At 39.7% G+C, this 22,079-nt stretch overlaps 2 protein-coding genes across 5 annotated transcripts; one reads left to right on the top strand and one right to left on the bottom strand.

The window, feature by feature from the left end:
• Positions 1–5,576: 5,576 nt before the first annotated feature.
• luc7l3 (LUC7-like 3 pre-mRNA splicing factor) lies at positions 5,577–11,879 on the bottom strand. 2 transcript variants are annotated; one of them, XM_067476825.1, is made up of 11 exons: positions 11,635–11,879; positions 11,005–11,071; positions 10,872–10,911; positions 10,649–10,793; positions 10,415–10,492; positions 10,106–10,210; positions 9,645–9,806; positions 8,619–8,980; positions 7,833–8,023; positions 7,248–7,468; positions 5,577–5,732 (listed from the first exon to the last, which is right to left on the bottom strand). In XM_067476825.1, exons 1-10 carry the CDS (start codon positions 11,731–11,733, stop codon positions 7,281–7,283), a joined length of 1,437 nt encoding a protein of 478 aa, XP_067332926.1. In that variant the 5' UTR covers positions 11,734–11,879; the 3' UTR covers positions 5,577–5,732; positions 7,248–7,280. The 2 variants fall into 2 exon arrangements, with proteins under 2 accessions (XP_067332926.1, XP_067332925.1); XM_067476824.1 differs by having other exon boundaries at positions 5,577–7,468.
• A 1,125-nt stretch (positions 11,880–13,004) lies between these two features.
• Positions 13,005–20,709, top strand: ankrd40 (ankyrin repeat domain 40). 3 transcript variants are annotated; one of them, XM_067476828.1, is made up of 5 exons: positions 13,005–13,554; positions 14,268–14,416; positions 14,665–15,309; positions 16,157–16,404; positions 18,166–18,305. In XM_067476828.1, the coding sequence occupies exons 1-4, from the start codon at positions 13,421–13,423 to the stop codon at positions 16,363–16,365; spliced, it is 1,137 nt and encodes a 378-aa protein (XP_067332929.1). In that variant the 5' UTR covers positions 13,005–13,420; the 3' UTR covers positions 16,366–16,404; positions 18,166–18,305. The 3 variants fall into 3 exon arrangements, with proteins under 3 accessions (XP_067332929.1, XP_067332928.1, XP_067332927.1); XM_067476827.1 differs by having other exon boundaries at positions 16,157–16,409; XM_067476826.1 differs by having other exon boundaries at positions 13,006–13,554; positions 16,157–16,338; positions 18,166–20,709.
• Positions 20,710–22,079: the final 1,370 nt, after the last annotated feature.

Below are 22,079 nucleotides of genomic sequence, written 5' to 3'. Positions count from 1 at the left end.
ATTTGTTCCCCAGCTAAGCAACACTCCTGGTCATCCACATGATGTTAAAGAAAATACTGGATCCCACTACAGGGGCCAGCCTTCATTCCCCATGTGCATCAGTGAGCCTTGGCCACCAATGAAGCTGTTGTGGAGATGCGCTGGCCCGGTCGTCTCGCCATCACAGTTTGGCCCTTGTCAGAGTTGCTCAAATCATTACACTTGCCCCTGTTTTCAACTCCCAAGACTTAAAACTTCAGGAAGAAAATGTTCACTATTGCCTAATAAATCCCACCCAGTGTTATTCACTTCACCTGTCAGTGCTCATAATGTTATGTAATGTTATGATTAGTGTAGGCGCCCCAAACCCATAAATGCTGATTTTTTTTTATTTCATGAGATTTTTATTGAACAAAGAAAATCCCTCTTAATGCATCAACTGATCAGTCACTTTGTATTGTCAAATCCATAATTATTCACTAAACTCTTATGTCCTAACTATTAGGAACCTTGATTTAGGACAGCCCATGGTTGGCAATTAACCAAAGAGTTTTACAGAATCTGTCGAGAAGACATGGAATCCTAAGGACATCTCCATCCTCTCTGAACCCTCATAAGCAGAGACACTACTCTGATTATGGCACAATTTAGCTGAAAACATTCAGTGAATAAATCTTGGTGTACTGGAGAAGAGATGTGAGACATGTTATAAATCGTTGATATACTGACATCTACTTAAAATATCCTGTGAGTACCCCTTACTTTGTACAAGCACCAGTAATAATAAAAAAAAAATCTGCTGTATAGAGAATAGTTGGCTCTGTAACACACCCAAGTGAGATCGATGATTCTTCCACATTGGTGAAAATTGAATGGACATGAGGGCAATCAACAGTTCAGTGCTTCAATAGTAAAAAAAATGAGAGAACAATGATCACTTGTGACTGACAAAGATTTTTTTTAAAAAGCATTAGTGGTTAAGCTTGTAATGAGCAGGCTTTGGATGCAGCTGTCTGAGATCAATAACTAAATATACGGGATGTTAATAGTTCTCTAATGATGCTAAGCTCATCACTAGGCTGAAAAGTCACCCGTGTTGATCACGCTGCTCAAATGAAGCCCACATTACTTTGTCACCTTTGTTATCTTTACATAGCCGAGAGACACTAACACGGTCAATAAACACACCAGCGTTGTGTATTGATGCTCTTTTTTTTCCTTGGCTCACACTATTCAGCCAGACTAATTGTACTCTGTTCTGCTCCAGCTCTTCTCCAGGTTGTTTTTTTCCCCCAGCTGTATGGGAAGACATGAAGGCTGGTGTCTGAGCTCTGTGAGCTTTTTTTCATTACACCTGGTGCATATTTCCCTGAGAGATGCGGTCATTAGTTGTTATGGTACAAATTAGGTAGGGTCAGCTTGAGCCATTGCCATGGAAACAGGGTTACACCAGGGGATGATTTGGTTTCCCTGTGTATCTGGTGTGAGACAGTGAGAATGTTCTTTATGGATGGGAGTGGAAACAGACATTGCCTGCATATCTGACCCAGCAACTTAGCAAAACACTGTCTTTTTTTAGATTGCTATACAATATGTTGTATGGAAATATCCTGTAATGGCTGCACTTGTGATAGAAGCCATTTCTTCTAAATATATTTGCTCCAAGCTCATCTCTGTCTACATGCACAAATAATTCACCTGCTAAAATGAATGCAAGTCATTCTGCAGAAAAATGTCTCCCTGCTGCTTTTTGTCTTTTATCCTCTTGTCATTTTCGGTCCAACTATTCCTTTATGAGCCCTCAGAGAAGGAAACAGCACAGGGGACATGATTGTCCTCACTCCAACACCCACAAAAGGGCTTTGATGCTCAGGTGGAAGAACTGAAAACTCTCACTGGCTTCCACCCTGTTTTCTGGCTCTGGGTGGCTCAGCTAGGGCCAGAACTGTAAAAGCTGCAGGGGGGTGTGAGGGGGTAAAAAAGGAAAAAGAATGAAGAGTACATGAAGGGGGGAGTTAGTCAGAGAGAGAGAGAGAGCGAAAGCTGCTGGGCTGTTACTCGTCGAGTCAGAGCCCAATCCTGTGGTGGAGCCATCTGCTGAGGGAAAGAGAGAGACAGAGTGCAGTGCAAACACTAACGCATGATCCGCTCTGCTTCCATTCCTGTGACTGAGAGTTTAGATTTGACAACATGCGGGTAAAAACGCAACGCAATATTACGCACGGAACTCGTTTTCGACCACTAGGTGGTTTTGTGGTCACTTGAAGCTTTCACACACATATCAGTCTTTGGATTCAGAAGGTTTTAGAGCTTTGACGTGTCACCGCGGTTCGTCTTTCCATCACTTAATTTGAAGAATCAGAAATTTATGACACTAGTGCCATCGCCGGACATAATCAAAAAGACACAGTGCAGCCTTCTGAATATCATATAGTGTACATAAGTAACATATAATAAAGTTTACATGGGTTTGGTCTGATTTCTGTTGAATAAAACATTTCCACCAGTATAAAAACACAATACTGCAGTGTAAGTATTTCTGCAGCACCAGTCTGCAGTCTGGGACGGTATCTGGTATCACTGCATAACCCTGTAATAATATGAAAAACCCTAAGACAGAATATTAGTGTTACAGCTGTACAAGCAGCATCCAATAAGCACTAGCTCAGCACGAATGGCAGATGTCTTTAGGGGAAATTATATTCCCCTACCAGAACATGACTGGCAGCTGACATAAGCTGTGAGTGTGTGCGGCTGTGTTGATCATTAATCAGGCAGCAAGCCGACAGCACTGATGAATTGCCTTCTCCACTGCATAATCTACATGCTGCTTTCCCTTTCGACCTTCGCTTCAGACTGAGTGAGTGTGAAAGAGTAACAGTAGAGAAAGAAGACAATCTATCTCCATTATCTGCTTTCACCCCGGTTGTTTAGCGTCACATCAGACTGACACCCACCCCCCACCCCCACCCCGTTTCCTGCTCTATCCCTTTTTCATTCCCCTTGTCTTTTCAGCTGTCTTCCTGTTATTGCTTCCCACTGATTTTCCACAAGCTGCAACTGTTACCCTGGAGAAATAATGCTTTTCTAATGACATGTACAGACTGTGTGTTGCAGTGGTAATGGGATGTTAACGTTGACTGTTCCACTTTTTAAAACCAGTTTCCATTCTCAAGGTTTATTCTCTGCTCCTGCATAAATGAGCATGCAAATAGGATACATTATGTCAGGAAATACTGTATCTGCACTGTTGTACACACTGTGTAGTTTGGTCTTTTGGTCAAAAATAGGTACATACTGCCTCCTACTGCCCAGTAATACACAATAACATTCATGCAGTATATTCATACTTAAAAAAAAATAGCGTAAGAAAGTACACATCTCCAATTTGACACAAACCAAACACCAAATTCACTTATTAATTTCCATCTGCAACCTGTATCCAACTCCTAATCATGCATATCCACTGCTGCCTGGTGCCAGTCTCCCTAAATGAGCACCGTGTTTGGCTCTGAAGCCGGATCCCCGGCTCCATGGGTCATTGTTACATATTTTAGATTCACTTCCAGAATGTAACTGACCATCTGATGCCCACCTGCTACTTTGGTATTTGGGGACAAACAGAGAAGAGAGGGTGCATGATTTTCACAGCCAGTACAGTACGCCTGGGGCCAAGCGGCTGAAAGAGGTGAGACCAGAGAGAGGGGGGGGGAGAGCAGCGGTCACATCTGGACCGCACAACCCTGCTTGATTGTCCAAGTAAAGTGTCATTTATGGCTTATTTGCTTGTGAGGTACAAACACCCAGGTATTTGAAAAAAAAAAAGAAAAAAAAAACACTGATTAACCTCCATTCTACGAAAAAGTGTTATTTCCCGATTCGACAAAGGGAATAGTGCAGATAATGAAAAATGTGCCAAACGACAAGAAGCAGTTTTCTTTTCAAGGTGCAGATGAAAATGTGACCAAATACCGCAGGGACCGTTTCCCGTTTTTCTTTCTGACTGACCTGGATGCTCAGCAGCTCTTATTTATACTCAACGACGAACTCAAACGTGTACACTTGTCTCTTTGTAAGGGTCAATATCAAGAAATAATGTTCAGACACGTGGGCAGAGTAATGAAATATTAATGAAAAAGTTATTTGCTTACATCGGATTTCTGTTACTCAGGTGTACTGACAGGAAAATCCGTATTTGTAGTCATTAGTAAGGTACCCACTGCTCCTCCAGCTTCTGATTGAATGAACACAGTTTTTCCCTGTAACCAGCAGTAAGTAGTGAAGATATCTGGGAAATGAGCAGGGCTGCAGCCCTGAAGGAGCATGTGAATTTACAGTGAGTCACAATGTGTTAACTGTTGTGGGACGACGGTGCCATCTTGCGAGTCATGAGCTCAGCCTGCTGCATTGGTTAGTCGGTTACCCACCTGCCTTAGTTTGGCTAAAAAGTTCTTTAAATCCTTCAAATGATATGGAGACCGCAAAGTTAAACACATTCCACTAAGCACCAATGGAAGCAGCAATGCCACAACACGGTAGCGCTTGGCAGGACGACACAAAAGTCCAAACAGACTCCATCTCACCCAAGGAAACGCAGGGCATCTATGACACCATCACATTCTCCATCGTCCAACTAGAACGGTCCTGCAAGAGCCAGCCAGGTATACGAGTAACTTTCCCCTTACTGATGGACATGGACAACCAAGAAAGCCACAAAACAATAAACATATAAAGAAATAATTGAAAATATATTACTTTCATTTAATCAATGGTATCTTTATATTTTTATAACAGATAAAAGGTGAGCAACAGTAGATTGCAATTCATCGAAAAAGTTACTGAATGGCCTGCAAGGCGGACAATACTGACAAATAATACTTAAATCACTGACAAATGACAACACAAGCAAACTTCTCATTTTATTAAAATATATATAAAAATATGGAACAGGTATATCATCTTTTAGGGGAGTTTCAATTTTTTTTTACTCAGCAAGATTCATCAGTTGTAAAGGCCATCATTTTTATGTGCTATGATCTTAAAAAAACAAAAAAAACCAAACACTGACAAGTTTTAAACTTTTATTCAAGACAACATGGGCATTAAAAGCAGAGCAAAATTAACGAATATTCACTCTTCAAAATCTTTTAATCAAAGTTAAATCAGTATATTTTACAGTAAGGGGACAAGAGCAATCAATGTGAGCTCTAAGTGGAGGAGAAATGAGACACACCCAGTCATGGGTCTAACATTGTACATACTCTTTCAACTGACTTTTAGCAGGAAAAAAAAAAAGGAGGTCAGGAAGTGAAGTGGAAGCTGACAAACCAAAACAAACCACAAACAGGATTTTTATTTCAGTTTTTCTAAATGTCAAGAAACAAGGAGGATGTGTAATGATTTTCAAAAACAAACAAACAAAAGAAAAAAATAAAACAAAATCCCGTACTGTATGTCTTTTCTACTTTTGGCATTTAAAAGTGATGTTTGCCTGACATCTAGACCAAGAAATGTATCAGATGAACCACAACTACCCTTATCCAGCCAGAAGAATGACAGCTAATGGAACATGAAATGTGTTTGGTTTTTTCATCTCCTTGTTGTTGTTTTTTTTTTTTTTTTTTTTTTTTTTTTTTTAAATAAGCCACTACACATTTGTGGTTCACCTTGTTTTTAAGCAGCGAAGAGTCAGGTTCAGGGTAAGGATGGGTGCGCTCTTCCACTTCTTCCTCCACCAGATATCTCAGCTTCCCCTGTCGAGCAAAAATGTTCACAAAATCTGATGTTAGCAAGGGTCCAAGAACACGAGCTTGTAGCAACAACTGCTGCTACAGGAGCAACAGTAGACAAATATATATCCCCTTCGTATCTAATGCACAGATAGTATTCTGTCTTGGCTGCATTTGGCCAGAATAATCATTTTAAATCATGTCAGTAATTTTTAAACTGACTAAAAGTTTGCAACACTTTAAGGGTGGTCACAACTTGAGATGTAAATTTGTGAAAAAGCTTATTGATACTCCCTTTGCCAATGTGAAAATGCACTTGCACTTTTAAGCAAATTCAGTTTCCTATTAAAAGAGAAACAACATCCTTCTAAATGAGCACATGCAATTACACATTATGAGAAAATGCATCAGTGCCAAGTTCAGCAGTTGGTAAAAGGTATATCAATCAGGCTCCGATTTCATTTCCAAACGTATCTGACATTTTTATCATATCACTTTTCCCCGCAAAAGTTAAATAGAAGAAACAAACAAAAATATACACAATCAAATTTTCAAGCTCATGTTCTGGAGAACTGCAAAATTGTTTTTCTGACAGGCAACAGCATTCAGAAATGGATGTGGGTAGAGAAAGGAGTACCTGGGGTGAGTACCTGCACAGTTTGACAGTCAGAGAGTATCCTTGATTTTTAATTTGCCCTTTTCTCATGTGGTCTCGCTCACAACACCAACGCTGTGTGAGGTATGGAAGTCAGCTGCAATTCATTTGATAAACCCTACCCTCCAGTTAGTTAGTTACGTTAAGCCCCCGGTGCTATAACACCCCCCAAACACACACTGCATGGCATTATCAAGCACATTAAGCTGGACAACAAATCCATGGCAATTGAAAGAAATCGCTTTCTTTTCACATACACCTTGGACGAAGGCTAAAAGTATGTCTATATGTTTGCATATAAAATAAAAAAAAACCTATTACAAATTATTACATATATATATATATATACAAACATGTAGACAGTGGCTGAATACTCTCTCTATATGGAGTGTAATATCTCAATAAATATTACATTTCCCTTAATCAAAGTAGGAAACATAAAATAAACAAAAACAGATAAACAAAGGCAGGAACTTTTGACTGGATGGGTTAATGGTGTTTTCTGCCATTTTGTCCACAAAGACAAATATGCATCTATAAGGATCAAAAACCGATACAAAACGAGGGGTACCTCCGGGCATGTTTGCTCAGGGCTACACTGGCCTTTCCCTCTTGGCTTTGTGTGAATGTTTTCTACCTTCTTCTCATTCATCGGGCCTAGGCCTTCATCTTCAGTGCATTTTTATGATGCACTAATCAAAAACAGGATAAAAATATATGCATACAGTACATCATAGACAAAATCAAAGGCATCCAACTGAACGTAAACAGGGTGGTAGAGGGATGCGAAAGGGTGGGCAGGAAAGATGGGAAAGGGAGAGGGAGGGGGAGGGTGGTAGGTTGGGTTGAGAGCCAGGGGGGAGCGAGGAGGAGGACGCACTTACCTGAGCCTGATCTGAGGTCCTATCAGATCAGTTTTAATTGGACTGAGTGTCACCTTCAGATTGGAGGAGCTCTTGCTGGCCGTTAAGTAGAGGGGAGGAGGCAGAGGCAGCCACCTCTGTCTCCATCTGTTCCACTTCTGACGAAGCCTTGATGGCAGATGCATCACCGTCAGAGTGCTTGTCTTTTTTAGAGCTGCTCCTCTCCTCTGCTGTTTTACGGTCTAACAAAACACAATGTGGATCAATCAAAAGTTTCTGCATAGTTGACAACTGTAAATAATAATGTTGCTGGCATGATAAAATCTGCTATGTATGGAAGGCCTGGTGGCTCCATGGCTAACACATCAGAAGTCCAGCCTGTGCACCAGGTGTGTCCTTGAGCAAGACACTTCGAGCTAGCTCCCCGCTTCCACCTGTGGCTGCTTACCGCCTCCCCCCAGATGAAGAGTTAAATGCAGAAATTTCATTGTAACATGTGAACGTGCTCAATGATGACAATAAACGTCCTATATTCTATTCATTGTCTGCAGTCAAAAAACTCTAGTCTACATCTAATACAAACAAAACGCGTCTCCAGGTGCTCACCTTTGTCTTTTGAGGACCGCTCTCTATCCCTGTCTCTGTCCTTCTCCCGGTCCTTGCTGCGACTGCGGTGGCGGTGAGATTTGCGCTCCGAGCTGCGTGACCTCTTCCTGTCACGACTGCGGGAGCGACGCTTTCTGTCAGTGCGTTCACGGCTTCGCTTCCTCTCTCTTTCTCTGTCTCTGTCCCGACTCCTACAGAAAAAAGAAAATAAATTAAGTGAAAAACATTTATTCAGAAAAAAAAATGCTCTGATGTATTGGTACATGTATGGTCAAGTGATGCACAAACAACAGTGGACGATGCTTCTGCTAGTTTTGACAAGTGACGTTCTAAGAGCATTCATTATTTTATTTGGCACAATCAGGAAGCTAAATGTCCAAAATAATTTCAGTGTTTGTAGTGAGAGCAAGTGAGTTCTAAATAAAAACAAATGGTCAACAAAGAAAATGCAAATAAGTAAAAGGCCAACCTGTCAGTACCATGTTAGCAATAACAAAGTACTCCTGTGTTCTTTCTTTAGACTAGCTGTGAGTGTAGGCAAAGAAAATAGGATTTTAGCATCCAGTTACACTTGCTGTTTTTCTAAGCATATGCGTAGACAATTATATCGTAATTTTTCACATACTTTCTATTGAAGTTTGTGTCTGATGGATTTAAAAGTTTATCCACTAGGGGGAAGACTTGGGCCGACTGACAATCCATATCAATTCTGAGTAGACATACGCATAATTAACACCAATTAAAAACAATTATGTGGCCAATGTGGTTGAGGACAGCTAGCCATACCTGCTGCGTTTGCGTTCCCTTTCCCTGTCCTTGTCCCGGCTCCTGGACCTCCGGCGATCACGGGATCTGCTCCTCTTCCTGTCTGATGCTCGACTGGAGTGGCGGCTGTTAGAGTGACTTCGGCGTGCTCTCCTCTCCCTTTCCCTGTCTCTCTCTCTGTCCCGTTCTCTGTCTCTCTCCCGTTCACGTTCTCTCTCTCGTTCCCTCTCCTTCTCACGTTCTTTCTCCCGCTCCTTCTCCTTCTCTTCCTCCTCTTTGCGCTTTTTCTCCCTTTCTTCCCTCTCTCGTTCACGGTCTTCTCTATCCCTCCTGACCACTGGGTTTTCACCTTGGGGGTCTTCTGAGCGGCGACGTAGTTTCTCCTATGAATAAAAAAAAAATAAAATAAAGAGCTCTCATGTGAATTCTGTTGTTTAGAGCACTTTTAACCATAACAGCTGCTAAGCAGGTGGGATAGCTACACCTTACAAATTTAGTTTGTCGATTAATCTATTGATTATTTTTTTGATTAATCTATCCTATATATTTTCACTAAAATCTTTTTTATTTTTCAATGAATATTTAAAATAACATAATTAGGGGTGGGGCCACACATCAACAGAACCAATTACAAAAATATGTCGATTTACCAAAAAAGGGGCATCGGCGCGTTGCAAGTTGGGCTAGAAATTAACAATACACATTCGTACGTGGGGCAATACTAAAGTAAAAACTGAACTGTTTACTGAGGAAATGTAGAGTGCTCCACTTCCTTTAACATAAACGGAACAAGCTCGTGCTTCAATTATATTGTGGAGAGAGTTCAGTCTTAAGTGGTAATCCGCGTTTTACAGACTAATAAACTTTAACAACCAAATCCACACACTGTGAATGCACTACCCCTAGATATCTATTCACTTTGTTACATAGTGGAGAAACTGCCATAATCTTTTACTTTATGTGCTGTGCACCAAAGCTCCACTAACCTAAACTACACAACTCACACATGCTGACCTCCTATGTAGCTATTCCTTATGATCCTGTTACCTTAAGCTCCTCTACAGTGGATTTGATCTTGGCGTAACCCATGTGCTGCTTGCCCATCAAGTGGTCATCCACTCTGGACTGCGCATCGCCCACAATGAGGAAGGCCCCACAAACCTCACACACCTCCATCTGTTTCTCCTGAGCTGCAAAGCTCTCAATTGTCTGGATTTAAAAAAAAAAAAAAAAAAAGAGAAAAATAAAAAAGGAAGAAGAAGCACAGACACGGCATTAAAAAAAACAACAACGGTGTAGTGACAACCTATTTCCGACTCATGCATATGTGCTTGAAAATCAGGAAATACATGTCAGTGAATATGGTAGAATCCTTACAGTCTATTCTTAGCATGGCTTGAATCACTTCTGAAACATTAACGCATATGTTGGTCGATAGATGGTGTTGGATCAATAGCACCTTCTCTCTTAACAGTGTCTGTAGGCTGATAACTCTGCTATTGACTCACCGAGGGGGTGGAGCTGAGCAGTTCTCGCTCTTCTTTCAGCTGCTCTACCAGTTTCATCATTCCCTGGGCCTCCTCCACTCTACCCTCCGACCCAAGTTCCTCAATCTGAGTGAAGACGGAATAATCAAATTAGCCATCACACAATGAAGGATATTAACAGTGACAACTGGATTTCCGTGGGAAACAGTAGTTTGATACAATTTTAGTAATTGTATAGAATATGTTAATAGATAACAAAGCATATCTTCCATGTTGGCAATTAAAATTTGCACAAATCGACACTACTTATTTTAACAGAATATTACATACCTGTACAACTAGGTCTTCAATTTTCTCTGTTAGGACCTGAACTTTTTCCTCATTCTTTCCCGATGGCCCTGGGCCTTGCTACAATAAACACAAAAAAATATTACACAAACTCCACACACTTTTTATACAGGAGACGAGATTTCTATTTTACTCACTTAAAATTATTTATATTAATAACTTTTTACTACCTCATTGCTGTGCAAATCATATGAATCTCAAAGCAAAAGCACAAACCCCTGCATTCTGCTGAGCCTGGGAAAGGGCAAGGCGGGCATGTCCCCTGCGAATGCGCCTCTCCACTTCTGCTAGGAGCGACTGCAGGTACCGCAGGAAGTCTCGCTCATATCCCTCCTTCATGAACCTCGAGCTCTTCTCATACCTGCACAAGTTGGAGAAGAAACAGGTCAGACATTTGTAAAAGAAACATAAAATGCTTATAAATCAAAATTTCACTTACATTTTTCTGAGATTTTCATCGTGGATTTTCTCACAAGGGCCTGAAAAGAGAAAGATGTTTTTTTTTTCTTCTCATAACAAACAGCTGCTGTTATATTAAAATAGTCAAATATATCATCATGTTCTTCACCTACCCAAGTCAGACCGGGTGTTTGTGAACAGCTCGGCTGGACAGAACCCACACAGATAATATCGACAGACCTTATTGTAGAAAATAAAATATACATTTAAAATACATTTACAAACTGGAAAAAAAAATCTGTCTCCTAGCTTTAAAAAGGTTAAATCGTTGTCAGCATTAAGTTAACATAACTTTTATTATTTGATAAAAACGTGCCTCGCTGTTGTACAAACAGTCTCTAAAGCGGATCATACACTAATTTGTTTTTTGATACCCAATATCATACGCTGGCATCGAACATACAAACCAGAGCACAGTGTAACGTAAACTTCAAATCTAATGATAGCAGCTCGACGGTAAAACAGAAACGCTTGAATGCTAAAGGTAACCTCACAAGCCTCATCGTGAGCCAACTAAGTATCATTAGCATTAGCAAACTCTTGTGCGGATTGTGCCACCACGCGTGTTGAGACAATACTTAAAATGTGAACTTAAACATTCGCGTTGATGCCAAAATCTTAAAAAATGGCTTGCTTACTTGAACTACCACATCCCACGCGCCATACACTACTCATTTAAGCATGAATCGTTATGTTAGCTTGCCAAGCTAGCTACACATATGATAGCTAGGATGCTAACTTACGCTTTCATCGTCCCATCGTACGTTGGATCGCTTCTCATTAGGAGCCAAGTTCCTATCTCGGCCCATTAACTCATCCAGTAGCTGGGCTGCTGAAAGCATTTTGGCTAAAAGAATGTAGCCGTGATTTAATACACTACGATCTCTCCTGGTGGCTCACTTTACACCATCTATTGTGCGCCAAGTACTTCTAATCAAAATGGCAGACCCTGTTAACAACGCCCGTGCATGGGTCAACTGCAAACAGTGCAGCACCAGTGCCTTCGACCTCTGAGCCGGAAATGCAAGCTAAACCCTGGCGTTTTGGCCGTTAGGTTTTGATCAAAGATATAGCTGATTTGTTTGCGAAGAATACAGTTTCTAACAGGAAATACGAAATAGCCGCATTTCACAGCCGGTAAAACCCGAATCTAACAGAAACGGTTAACGTGTTGCCCAGTTGGTTATGATTTGGCCGTTTTATTCCGAATATTTTTACCGGAAGAAATCCAGTAGTTTCGCGTCTCCCGTTTCATGTCGATGCTTAGTAACAACTACAGTTTCCTAGACTACGCATACCGATATAAAGCCTACGGTTTGGAAATACAGTGATGTCTAAAATTGTTGGACGAGGCTAATTTATTAGTGTTTGTACACAAAACTGTTGGATTAAGAATTGGTGATATCCAACTGATATCTAACTTTTTAGAATTTCCCCTTGGAATTAATAAAGTATCTATCTGTCATCAAACTATCTGATGTCTTCAGTATTCAGCAAAAACAAATGATGAAAAACAACGATTCCAACCCTTTTGCAGATAACCAAGGGTAGCCTAAGACAGTTCTCAATAGATAGCCTTACTTACTTACAATTGTGAATAAATATGTGCAACATTAGTTCACATAAATATATGATTTCAAAATACAATCAAAACTGTATGTAAGAATGACAATATGTTGTTTTTAACAAGTTTTCTGCTGTGTGGATCATTTTCTTCAACATCTAAGCCGATATAATATTACACTTCCTGTAAATACTTTCAAAATAAACCCCCAAAGTGGCAAACCTGTAGTAACAATCAGTATTGAAAATTACTACTTTGGATGTAGTTCTTTTCATTATTGATATTGTCAGAGAGAGTGCTCCACATTATTGTCTTCTAATCCCCTTATGTTTGTTAATTAATGTAGTCTGCCCTACAAGATGTAAAATTGTCTGTCTCTCAAAAAGAAAAGAAGAAGACAGCGTAGACCCTATTAGTCATGGTTGTCACTTAATGATAATTCCTGGACTGGATAATGTAGGTAATGTAATTTTAAATCAAGTTAAGTGTGATTAGTAATCAAAGCGGAACTAATGCCCGTGCTCTCTGTTGTTACATCTAATAATGTTCCCCGATGAGGCGGTGGTGTTTTGAGGGCTGCCTGCTGACGGAGCTCTGACACCACTAATAGATTGTATGAGTGAAACGTTACTGACTGCCGGCAGTGGTATTTTATATAAGAACGTGAATTAACAACTGAAATAAATGGCAAGGAAGGAACCTGTTTTATAAATACTACATGAACCGGCCATCTCCACGAAATTCCATTAGCCGAATCGATTTGTTGCTACTTTGCTAGAACGCCACCAAGCTAGCTAGTAGGTAAGATTAGCCGAGTGGCTAACAGCGAGCAGGAATATTTTTAGTGGTCTAGTTTGCCCTCCGTAGGAACCCGTCTAGTTTAGCGGTGCATTTTGTCAACTTCGTCCGAAAGCATTTGTTATATCCTATGGTTTCACAAAGCTAGTTGTATGTAAGTTATCAAAATGTCCACCACTTCGTTGGATAAGGAATTACAGGAGCGACTTAGAGAGGCGTCTGCCATCGGGGATATTGACGAAGTGCGGACATTAGTGGAGAGTGGAGTGAATGTCAATTCACAGAACGAAATAAATGGATGGTAAGTCTTTGATTGCATGGTTCACTTCGCGAGGCGACAGCTGTTGGCTTGCTTTGCGGATATATAATGATTCTGTTTTCGACAGAAGTTCACTGCAGTCGTTCTAGCTAAATGCCCTGACACAGGGCATTAAAAAGGTGTGAGTGGTGTTATCGTATTAGACAGAGCGGGCATGTCAGAGTCAATACCTGGTTCTTCTTATTGGACACTTTTAAACAGCATCTACATGTTGTCAGTATTAGTAGTAAGTAAGTAAGTAAGTAGTAAGTATTTTGGTTCGATTCAAAAACACTTTATTCGACTGCCGATTAAAGGAAAATCGCGGGTGAATTGTCATTTCTCACCTGCAGTACTAAATCTGCACTGACAAGCATGTTGTCATTGCCCTAGTTGGTTAGTTCACTGACTTAATCATGCTATTACCATTATAAACTATCTTGACACGTTGCTGCATTTCTGTTTGTCCATAAATAATGTAGTTTAGATCATGGGAACGTGGATCTTGAGAGTCTGAGGTTATAATAGCCCCACTAGCATTGTTCACTTTGTGATAATCTGTTACTTCGTAGTTCAGTATAAAACCTATTTCATGCATGTAAATGCTAATTTTAAATGATCTCAAAATGGGTTATTTTGTAATTTTTGGGTCAATTTATCACATGTTGCACTGGTTTGGTCCATTAAACAATGTTGTCTGTCTATGATCCTCTCAGGACCTGCCTGCATTGGGCATGCAAGAGGAACCATAAGCACATAGTGTCCTATTTACTAAGTTGTGGAGCAGACAAAGAAGTCCTCACGGCAAAGGATGAACTGGCCTCACAACTCACATCCAAACCAGAGATAAAACAACTGTTAGGAGGTAAACTACTAATCATTTGCCTTCTTTTGTTCACACAATTTCATGGCTTTAGTTACTGCTATGTGACAAGCTAAAAATATAGGCCATGTAATACTTTGACGTGTGATTTATGGGTTACAGTTTTGGGTGTTTATGGTGCAAAAGCTATGTACAGCTTTTAGAGGTAAAATCTGTCCAGGTTATTGTTTTTAATGTTCATTGGAGAAATACTGCTAATCTCCTTTTTTTTTTTTTCTCTATTACCGCAGTTGAGGTGGAGGAAGTGCTTGAAGTCAAGGAGCCTGAGTTACCAATCATCCCAAACTACCTGTCCAACCCCCCCTTCATGTACTCGAAATTGGATAAGAAGTCAGAGATCATTCTGGAACAGCACCTTACACAGAATGGTTCTGGAGAACATGCTGAGGACACACACAGTGATTCACCCTCCCTTTCCCCAATCCATGAGCCTCAGAAATCACAAAACCTTATCTCTGAAGACACCACACCTCCCCCAAACCACGCCACCCACAGCCAAGCCCCGGCTAGGGAATTCATTCCTGTGCCTGAGCAAAACGGTGCGTCACCCAGCCTGACTTCATCCCACAACCATGGTATTGTTAACTGCGCAGTGCCCATGGACGTGTCAGTTGAGCCTCACCTTGTCAATCATACTGACTACTCGCACGTGGTGGCTCACAATGGGACTATGTGTTCTCCCCCGCTGGCCTCACCCAGCCCCAGCTTGGCTAGCAGCAGCGGGAGCCAGGTTCAAGCTCCAGTGGCCAATGCTAACCCAACTATGAGCAGGCAGCAATCTATCCCCCAACAGCTGAGCTACAGCCAGGCCAGTGGGCCAATGCCAGCTTTCCAGCCTTTCTTTTTCACTAGCACCTTCCCAGTCAATGTGCAAGGTGAGAGAAAAGTCATGTTTTACGGTTTCTAACCCGCTGTCTAAACATAGAGACTAGTTTATCACTACTTAAGAGTTTAAAGTTGTAAGAATAATTTACTATTTCGGGAAAAAACAATTTTTCTTCTTGGATTTGGATGACAAGGTTTAAATGTAACCGAGCATAAATACTTTAAACCAAGTTCAACAGGTAGCCTGGTTAAGGTACAAACATCTCCCCACAATTATTTTAAAATAATTAAAATTAAAAGCATTATAGAGTTTTTGTTAAAATATACAAAAACAGAAAAAAACATGAGTTTTGGTTGTGATGAGTTAAAACTTTTTCTTGACTGGTCATATACACTTAGTGGCAGTCATTTCATTGTTGTGAGGTTGCCAAGCAACCACTGAATACACCTGTAATTTTCTGCACGTGATTTAAAATCCCCATAGGAGTCATGGTCATTACAGGCAGGAGATGTCCTGCAGCTCTTAATCATACTGAAAGTCTGAACAGTTGTGTCTTTAAGTTGTCGTTTAAGTGGTTCCTGGTTTTTCCTTGAGTTGCCCAAGAGGGGCAAAGTCAAGATAATATTATCAATTGCATGTGTGCTTGCAGCCAACTTATTACACCAGATAAGGTTGTTGGCAAAAGTGGACTCGCTCAGTATGATGACAGAACTGTCAACGTAGCAGAAAGGTGGTTACACAAAAGATGATAAAGGATACATGCTTTTGTCATCTTGTATAAAGTAAAAAGCATGTCATTCATAAAAGTAAAACCTGTATAATTAAATCAGCAATCTTTTTAAAACCTTCAATATCTTTTATTAATAAAGAGATATTACCCTTGTCCTTTTTTCTAGAGTTGGTGCTGAAAGTACGTATCCAGAATCCCAATGCACGGGAGAATGACTTTATTGAGGTGGAGCTTGACCGTCAAGAACTCACCTATCGCTCTCTGCTGAGGGTCTGTTGTCGTGAGTTGGACATCAGCGCTGAGCACGTGGAAAAGATTCGCAAGCTGCCAAACACTATGTTGAGGAAGGTATGGGAAAGAGGCAGCATACTGTGAAAAAGTATCCAGCTTCATGAGAAAACGGGGAAACATATAGTATGGTATATTTCAGTATTTTACTAATTTAATGCATAAATGGAACCAAAAATGCTAAGGCCATAATGGCAAAGTATAGTATATTACCTCCACTTTTGTTAATTGAAATTTTGGGGTGGCAAAGATTTGTTGTGTTGAGAATGACAGCTTTGGTTACAAACCGTGAGTCTTGTAGCAACTTTGAGTATGGAAACACATTATGTCTGCATCACATATCTCACCTTTCTATTTCTAAGGATATTATTCCTACGGTCTGTCACCAAAACAAATTCAGGAAAGACTTAAAACTGTGTGTCCTGCTACCATTAAAAAAAAAAAAAATTCATATTGCATGAGCAAAACAAATGCTCTTGGTAGGAGAAGTCTACAGATACTGTATATATCACGTGTTCTACATTCTTGTAATTATTTTAACACTGAAACAAATTTAAAATAGGCCTATTGTAAGCTATAGTAGAACCTGGTGATGTCGACCAACATTAAAACAAACAATGCTCATTAATTTGCTTTTACATTTACAAAAGTTGTTTAATTATTCATAAATATCTTCTAATCTGTGTAGCCAAATTTGCCAATATGCAAATATGCAGGGTAAAAACAACGAATGTCTGGCTGACTGACTCAAAGGAGACATGATGCCTATTTACACCCACAAAACATTATGGGAACTGTTCTTCCAAAACCAAGAACATGATAAGCTGCAAAATAGAAAAATGGTAATAAAATTGCGAAAAAGAGCCATTAAATTGAACTTTATTATGAAAAATATTTTGATATTAAAGTAGATGTGCAGTGTCAAACCATTACTTAAACAATGATGCTTAAAATGATTGATGTAAGTAATGTGTTTTTGAACACCTAATGTCTTCCTCTGTGTGTCCATCGGTCTCTGCCTCCTCCTCTGTTTGAGTCATGGTTACACACTGCAAGTCACTGCCCATGATTCTCTAATAGGTTGTTTGTGACTCAATTTACCTTCCCACTGAAACTTTCCCTACCCCTTGTGTACACTGTACTTTTGTCATTACCAACTTCGTCTGACAAGTAATGACAGTGAAGTACCTGGTTAGGTTGAAAATGTTGTCGATTGTAGAATAGAAGCTTTTTTAAAAAGGCAGAGGTTAGTAAGTACTCTTAAGTAGTCTTTCATTTGTTTCTATTTAGGGTGCATTCAGAAGGTTTTTTGCTATGTTACTGGCTTATTGTAAAATTGATCACATTCATTATTTCAAAATTCTACAAACAATACCACATAATCTTTGCATATTTATTAAAAATAAAAAACAAAAAAAATCACATTTACATAAGCATTCATGTCCTTTGCCATGACACTCAAAATTGAGCTCTGGTGCGTCCTGTTTCCACTGATCATCCTTGGGATGTTTTCTACAACTTGATTGGAGTCCACCTGTGGGAATTTAGTTGATTGGACATGGACATTTGGAAAAGCATACACCTGTCTCTATAAGGTCCCACAGTTAACCGTGACTGTCAGAACAAAAAAACAATTGTCTGTCAGGAATTGTCTGTACACTTCCGAGACAGGATTGTATTGAGGCACAGATCTGGGGAAGGGTACAGAAAAATGCTGCAACATAAAAAAAAATTGGGAAAAAGTTAACCACTGGGAATTTTTTCTGGATGCACTTTATACAGCAACATAATTATGCATTTGGTAAATTTGAATTTTGCTTGGTGTAATAATAATCTTTTCATGTAGATTTGTTAATAATTGACATATCTCATACCTTTCCTGTCCAGGACAAGGATGTGGCTCGCCTGCAGGACTTCCAGGAGTTGGAGATTGTGTTGGAGAAAGCAGAAGGCCTGTCTCTTTTCTCTGGCACTGGGGGCCTAACGGATAGACCCTGCTACAACATGAAGGCCTCCCGACTTACCTACTAGAGTTGCCATGGGGCCCGAGGTTTTCTGCTAATGATGGGCTTCTGTAGCTACTCACAAGCATCCATTAACTAGTTGCCTGCCCAGGTCCCTTGTTACAGCTTTGTTTGGCTTTGGTGTTTTGCCAATTTTATTTCCTGGGATTTGTTTTATGAAGTTCTGTAGCTATTGTACTCCCCCCGTCCTCCTCTGGCCCTCCTGCTGCTTTAGTGTACCCAACCAGTTCTAAGTGATTACTGATGCATGGTGTCCTCGAATATGTGCGAACATTTTTGGGTCCCTCTCGCCTCTCTTGATCTCTTTCTCTCCTTTCATTGCACTTTGTGCCAAGGCTCCACACGGACAAAAGAGGGGGGGGGGCACTCTGGCTTGTCTTCCTTATGGACAGGACTTGAATGGGATTCTGCAATAGCCTTATATGGACACATCTCTGCAATGACTGAACTCACAGAGGAGAATGCTCTGATAAAACCAAGAGCAGGGGACGACAGGAAGGATTTATGTAACTCTTACTGATAACATCATCATTAGTCCACAGAACAGTACAAGTGGACGTGCACATGGCAACTTGGATTTCTAGCAAACTGACAGAGTGTTATCAGATATTCTAGCTGGCGTACACGCTTTGAAACTGTACATGTTGTAGGCCTAAACCTTAGTGTCTTTCTTGCAGAGGGCATCTATTACTGATGTAATTCTGAAGGTTGAGATAATCTTACACTTGAGATTTACTAAAGCCTACTTTAAACTAATAGTACATTCATTTGCTGGCCACACATACAGTTTGCTTTAATGTATATCCGCACAGTGATGGATACATTGGAGTAGGAATACTATGTTCCCTACATGTTTAAATCATTCATTTTTACACTGGAAAAAGAATAATTAGTTTAGTTTAAATGTGTCATTTTTCATGTACCTTCGGACATTTGTTTTGTAGACGTAACGTGCAGCAACTTGAAGCAGGACTCAGTTTATTTTCTACAATGCATCAACACTTCTGCTTTGCAGGGTGCATTACTCAGTTTAGCCAGAATAACACTTTAACTGTCAACTGTGACGTATTCATTACATTTTTCTTTCTCTTAGGTTGATTGTTACTAATAAAGAGAGACCATGCATAGCTCTTTTCAGTAATGATGCTTGAGGTCCACAAAGGTTGTGTATGTGGCTTTCATAGGTTAAACATCTGTTGAATATTTTCAGTTGCTGTCTATTGTTTAACCGTGTTTAGCATAAAAACCAAATACAACTTTAACCAGCAAAGATACTACCTGCAGAACAAACGTATTACTGCTTTGAGAAAGTATGCAGCCCTGTTAGATTTTTGTTTTTTTCCCCAAGCGAACAGGACAGAAACAAGATGGTTGTGTCATTTAGTGCTTGCTTGTTCCTTGAGCATTCATTAATTTTATTATTATTACTTAATGTATCTCTGTTGAAGTGTCACCTCAGTTTGAACTGAAAGCAACAAAAAAAAAAACATAAATATTTCTGGCTTCTATGTGGTTGTTAAGGCCACTCTACTGCTGATACACAGTTTAATTCTGTCAGTGTTAAGTCTTATAAATTAATACTGACTGCACAGTAATCAACACTAATGACAGAAAAACTTTCTTATGCTGTTTACTGAAAATGTAACTATACCATGACCGGTAAAGAGGCAGAGCCATGTTGTGTTGGTTGGAAAAATAGTTTATGCTGCTTTTATCAACACATATTCCTTTAATTCCCATTGCTGGGTCTCAGATTTTTAAACAGTACAGTACGCAGCCACTGCACAAACTATAATCAGAAAGTCTTACCCAGTGGTAAATGTTTACTGTTCAAATGTATACCTGAAGCTCTTACTGTATTTGTATGTTTTATGTATTTTTTTTTTTTTTATTCATTTGAATTTCTTTCTTTCTTTTTTTTATACCAGTTAGGCCTGTTGTGTTTGTGTCAAAAAGTTTACTATAGGACAAGCAGGAGTTCAACAATGGGAGAAAGTACTGATGCTGTTGGTGAAGGCAAGTGCAATGTGTGTGTATGGGGGGGGGGGGGCTTAGTTCATGTTACCAAGTATGTCAAGTTAGTGGTGCCACACATTTAAGGCAGAGGGATGGTTGGGAAACTTTGTGTGAGTGATGGCTGCACGTTTGAAATCGGCTTTTAAAGGATCTTTTATGAGTCTGTGGGAAGCAAATGACTAACAATGTATTTGTTGGGTTGCGTATTGTTCTAGAAAAAAGAAGCAGAATACAGTTTGACTTAACCTATGCATTCAGAGTCGGATATTTTTATATACAGTACATCCTGTGTACTTGTAGAAATAATCTTAGGCACTGTTGAAGATTTTTTTTTTGTTTTTTTTCCGTTCTGGAGACCTGTATCTGTTCTTTGATAAAGCATGGTGAATTACTCGATCTCCTCCCTCCTTTTCTCTCACACTGGGTTAGTGTTTTAAAGCTCATGTCCACCTGCATAATTACAGTCATTTAGACATTAGCACTTTTAATAAGCATTTTAACTTTCACTCTGAGAGAATGGGCCAGTTATTTGTATTGTGTGGCTTCTATTGCAGATCATCTTATTAGGATTTTTTTTTTTTTTTTAAATAGGTTTCAGCCGTGGGCCACTAGAGGGAGCAGAACAGTAAATATTGGCATTAGATGAGGCACAAGCTGTTGTACTGGTGGTTATGCCACTTAATAAGTTATTAACTTAGTGAGTTATTAACTATATCTATATAGATATATAGTTTATATCGTTTAGTTTTTTCTGCTTTAATTAATTCCGTTCAATCTAAATCACACCATGAGCTTGAAAATGCACCTTTACAATTCCAGATCTTCAGAGTGAGCTAACACAAGCCTCCAACTGCCAGGTTGCAGTTCAAGGTTTGATATAAATTATTGGATCTACTGGGTGAAACAAGGACGTTTAACTGTGGCGACTGTGGCGCAGGAAGGTAGAGCGGTTGTCCACCAATCTCACAGTTGTTGGTTCAATCCCCGGCTCCTCCGGTCACATGTCGAAGTGTCCTTGAGCAAGACACTGAACCCCAACTTAGTTGCTCCCGGTGAGTGTTGGCCAGCTGCATAGCAGTTCCCCCATCGGTGTATGAATGTGTGTGATTGTGAGTGTGATTTGGTAAATAAGAAGCAGTGTAAAGCGCTTTGAGTGCCAATAGGTAGAAAAGCGCTATATAAGAGCAGACCATTTAACTTCGAATAAATTCAATAACGATCGCCTGTCTATGACTACTAAAAGATGAACTTCAGAGTTGTACATGTGTGCTCATAAATGGTACATTGTGTGATTTGGGATAAAAAGATTTTTTTTTTTTTTTTTTTTTTTTTTTTTTTTTTTTTTTGGTCAATGATTTTATTATTAAACAACAGAAAACATCAGTATCGACTAGAAGACATTCAAGCAAATGTTGGACTTGTGTTAAGTTTGACAATAACAATAGGTGAACTTCTCAAGATGGAATTTGGCTGCTAGTGAAGAAATATTTAACAGCAACCTCAGTTTTATCCTGAGACGTGCAACCTCCATATATATTCTGAGGAGAAGTACAATTAATATTATCTAATATCAAACTCTTATCTACTTATCAGGTATATTATTATTATTATTATACTAATAAAAGAATGTTTGGACCTATTTTAATGCTCAGTATTGTTGTTCCGTCCAGCTGTAGTTTTTATCTTTGTCCTGTTTTTTCACTTTTGACCTGCGAGCTAGGGTTGTACATTCTGTTTTTAACTTAACATGACAGTTTGTTA

The sequence above is a fragment of the Channa argus genome, chromosome 15, assembly GCF_033026475.1.
Source record: "Channa argus isolate prfri chromosome 15, Channa argus male v1.0, whole genome shotgun sequence".
NCBI classification, from domain to species: Eukaryota; Metazoa; Chordata; class Actinopteri; order Anabantiformes; family Channidae; genus Channa; species Channa argus.
The sequence above is the reverse complement of the archived record's forward strand: the minus strand, read 5'-3'. Positions and strand labels throughout refer to the sequence as shown.

What these genes read in the sequence shown, in the direction of transcription:
- luc7l3 (XM_067476824.1), bottom strand. Translation starts at nt 11,733, where the DNA reads ATGCTTTCAGCAGCCCAGCTACTGGATGAGTTAATGGGCCGAGATAGG. An exon ending in TTGAAGACCTAGTTGTACAG is followed by an intron (nt 10,211 to 10,414) that starts GTATGTAATATT and finishes GTCTTCACTCAG; the next exon opens with ATTGAGGAACTTGGGTCGGA. An exon ending in TGCTCAGCTCCACCCCCTCG is followed by an intron (nt 9,807 to 10,105) that starts GTGAGTCAATAG and finishes TTTTAAATCCAG; the next exon opens with ACAATTGAGAGCTTTGCAGC.
- ankrd40 (XM_067476826.1), top strand. Translation starts at nt 13,421, where the DNA reads ATGTCCACCACTTCGTTGGATAAGGAATTACAGGAGCGACTTAGAGAG. An exon ending in GATAAAACAACTGTTAGGAG is followed by an intron (nt 14,417 to 14,664) that starts GTAAACTACTAA and finishes CTATTACCGCAG; the next exon opens with TTGAGGTGGAGGAAGTGCTT. An exon ending in CAAACACTATGTTGAGGAAG is followed by an intron (nt 16,339 to 18,165) that starts GTATGGGAAAGA and finishes TTTCCTGTCCAG; the next exon opens with GACAAGGATGTGGCTCGCCT.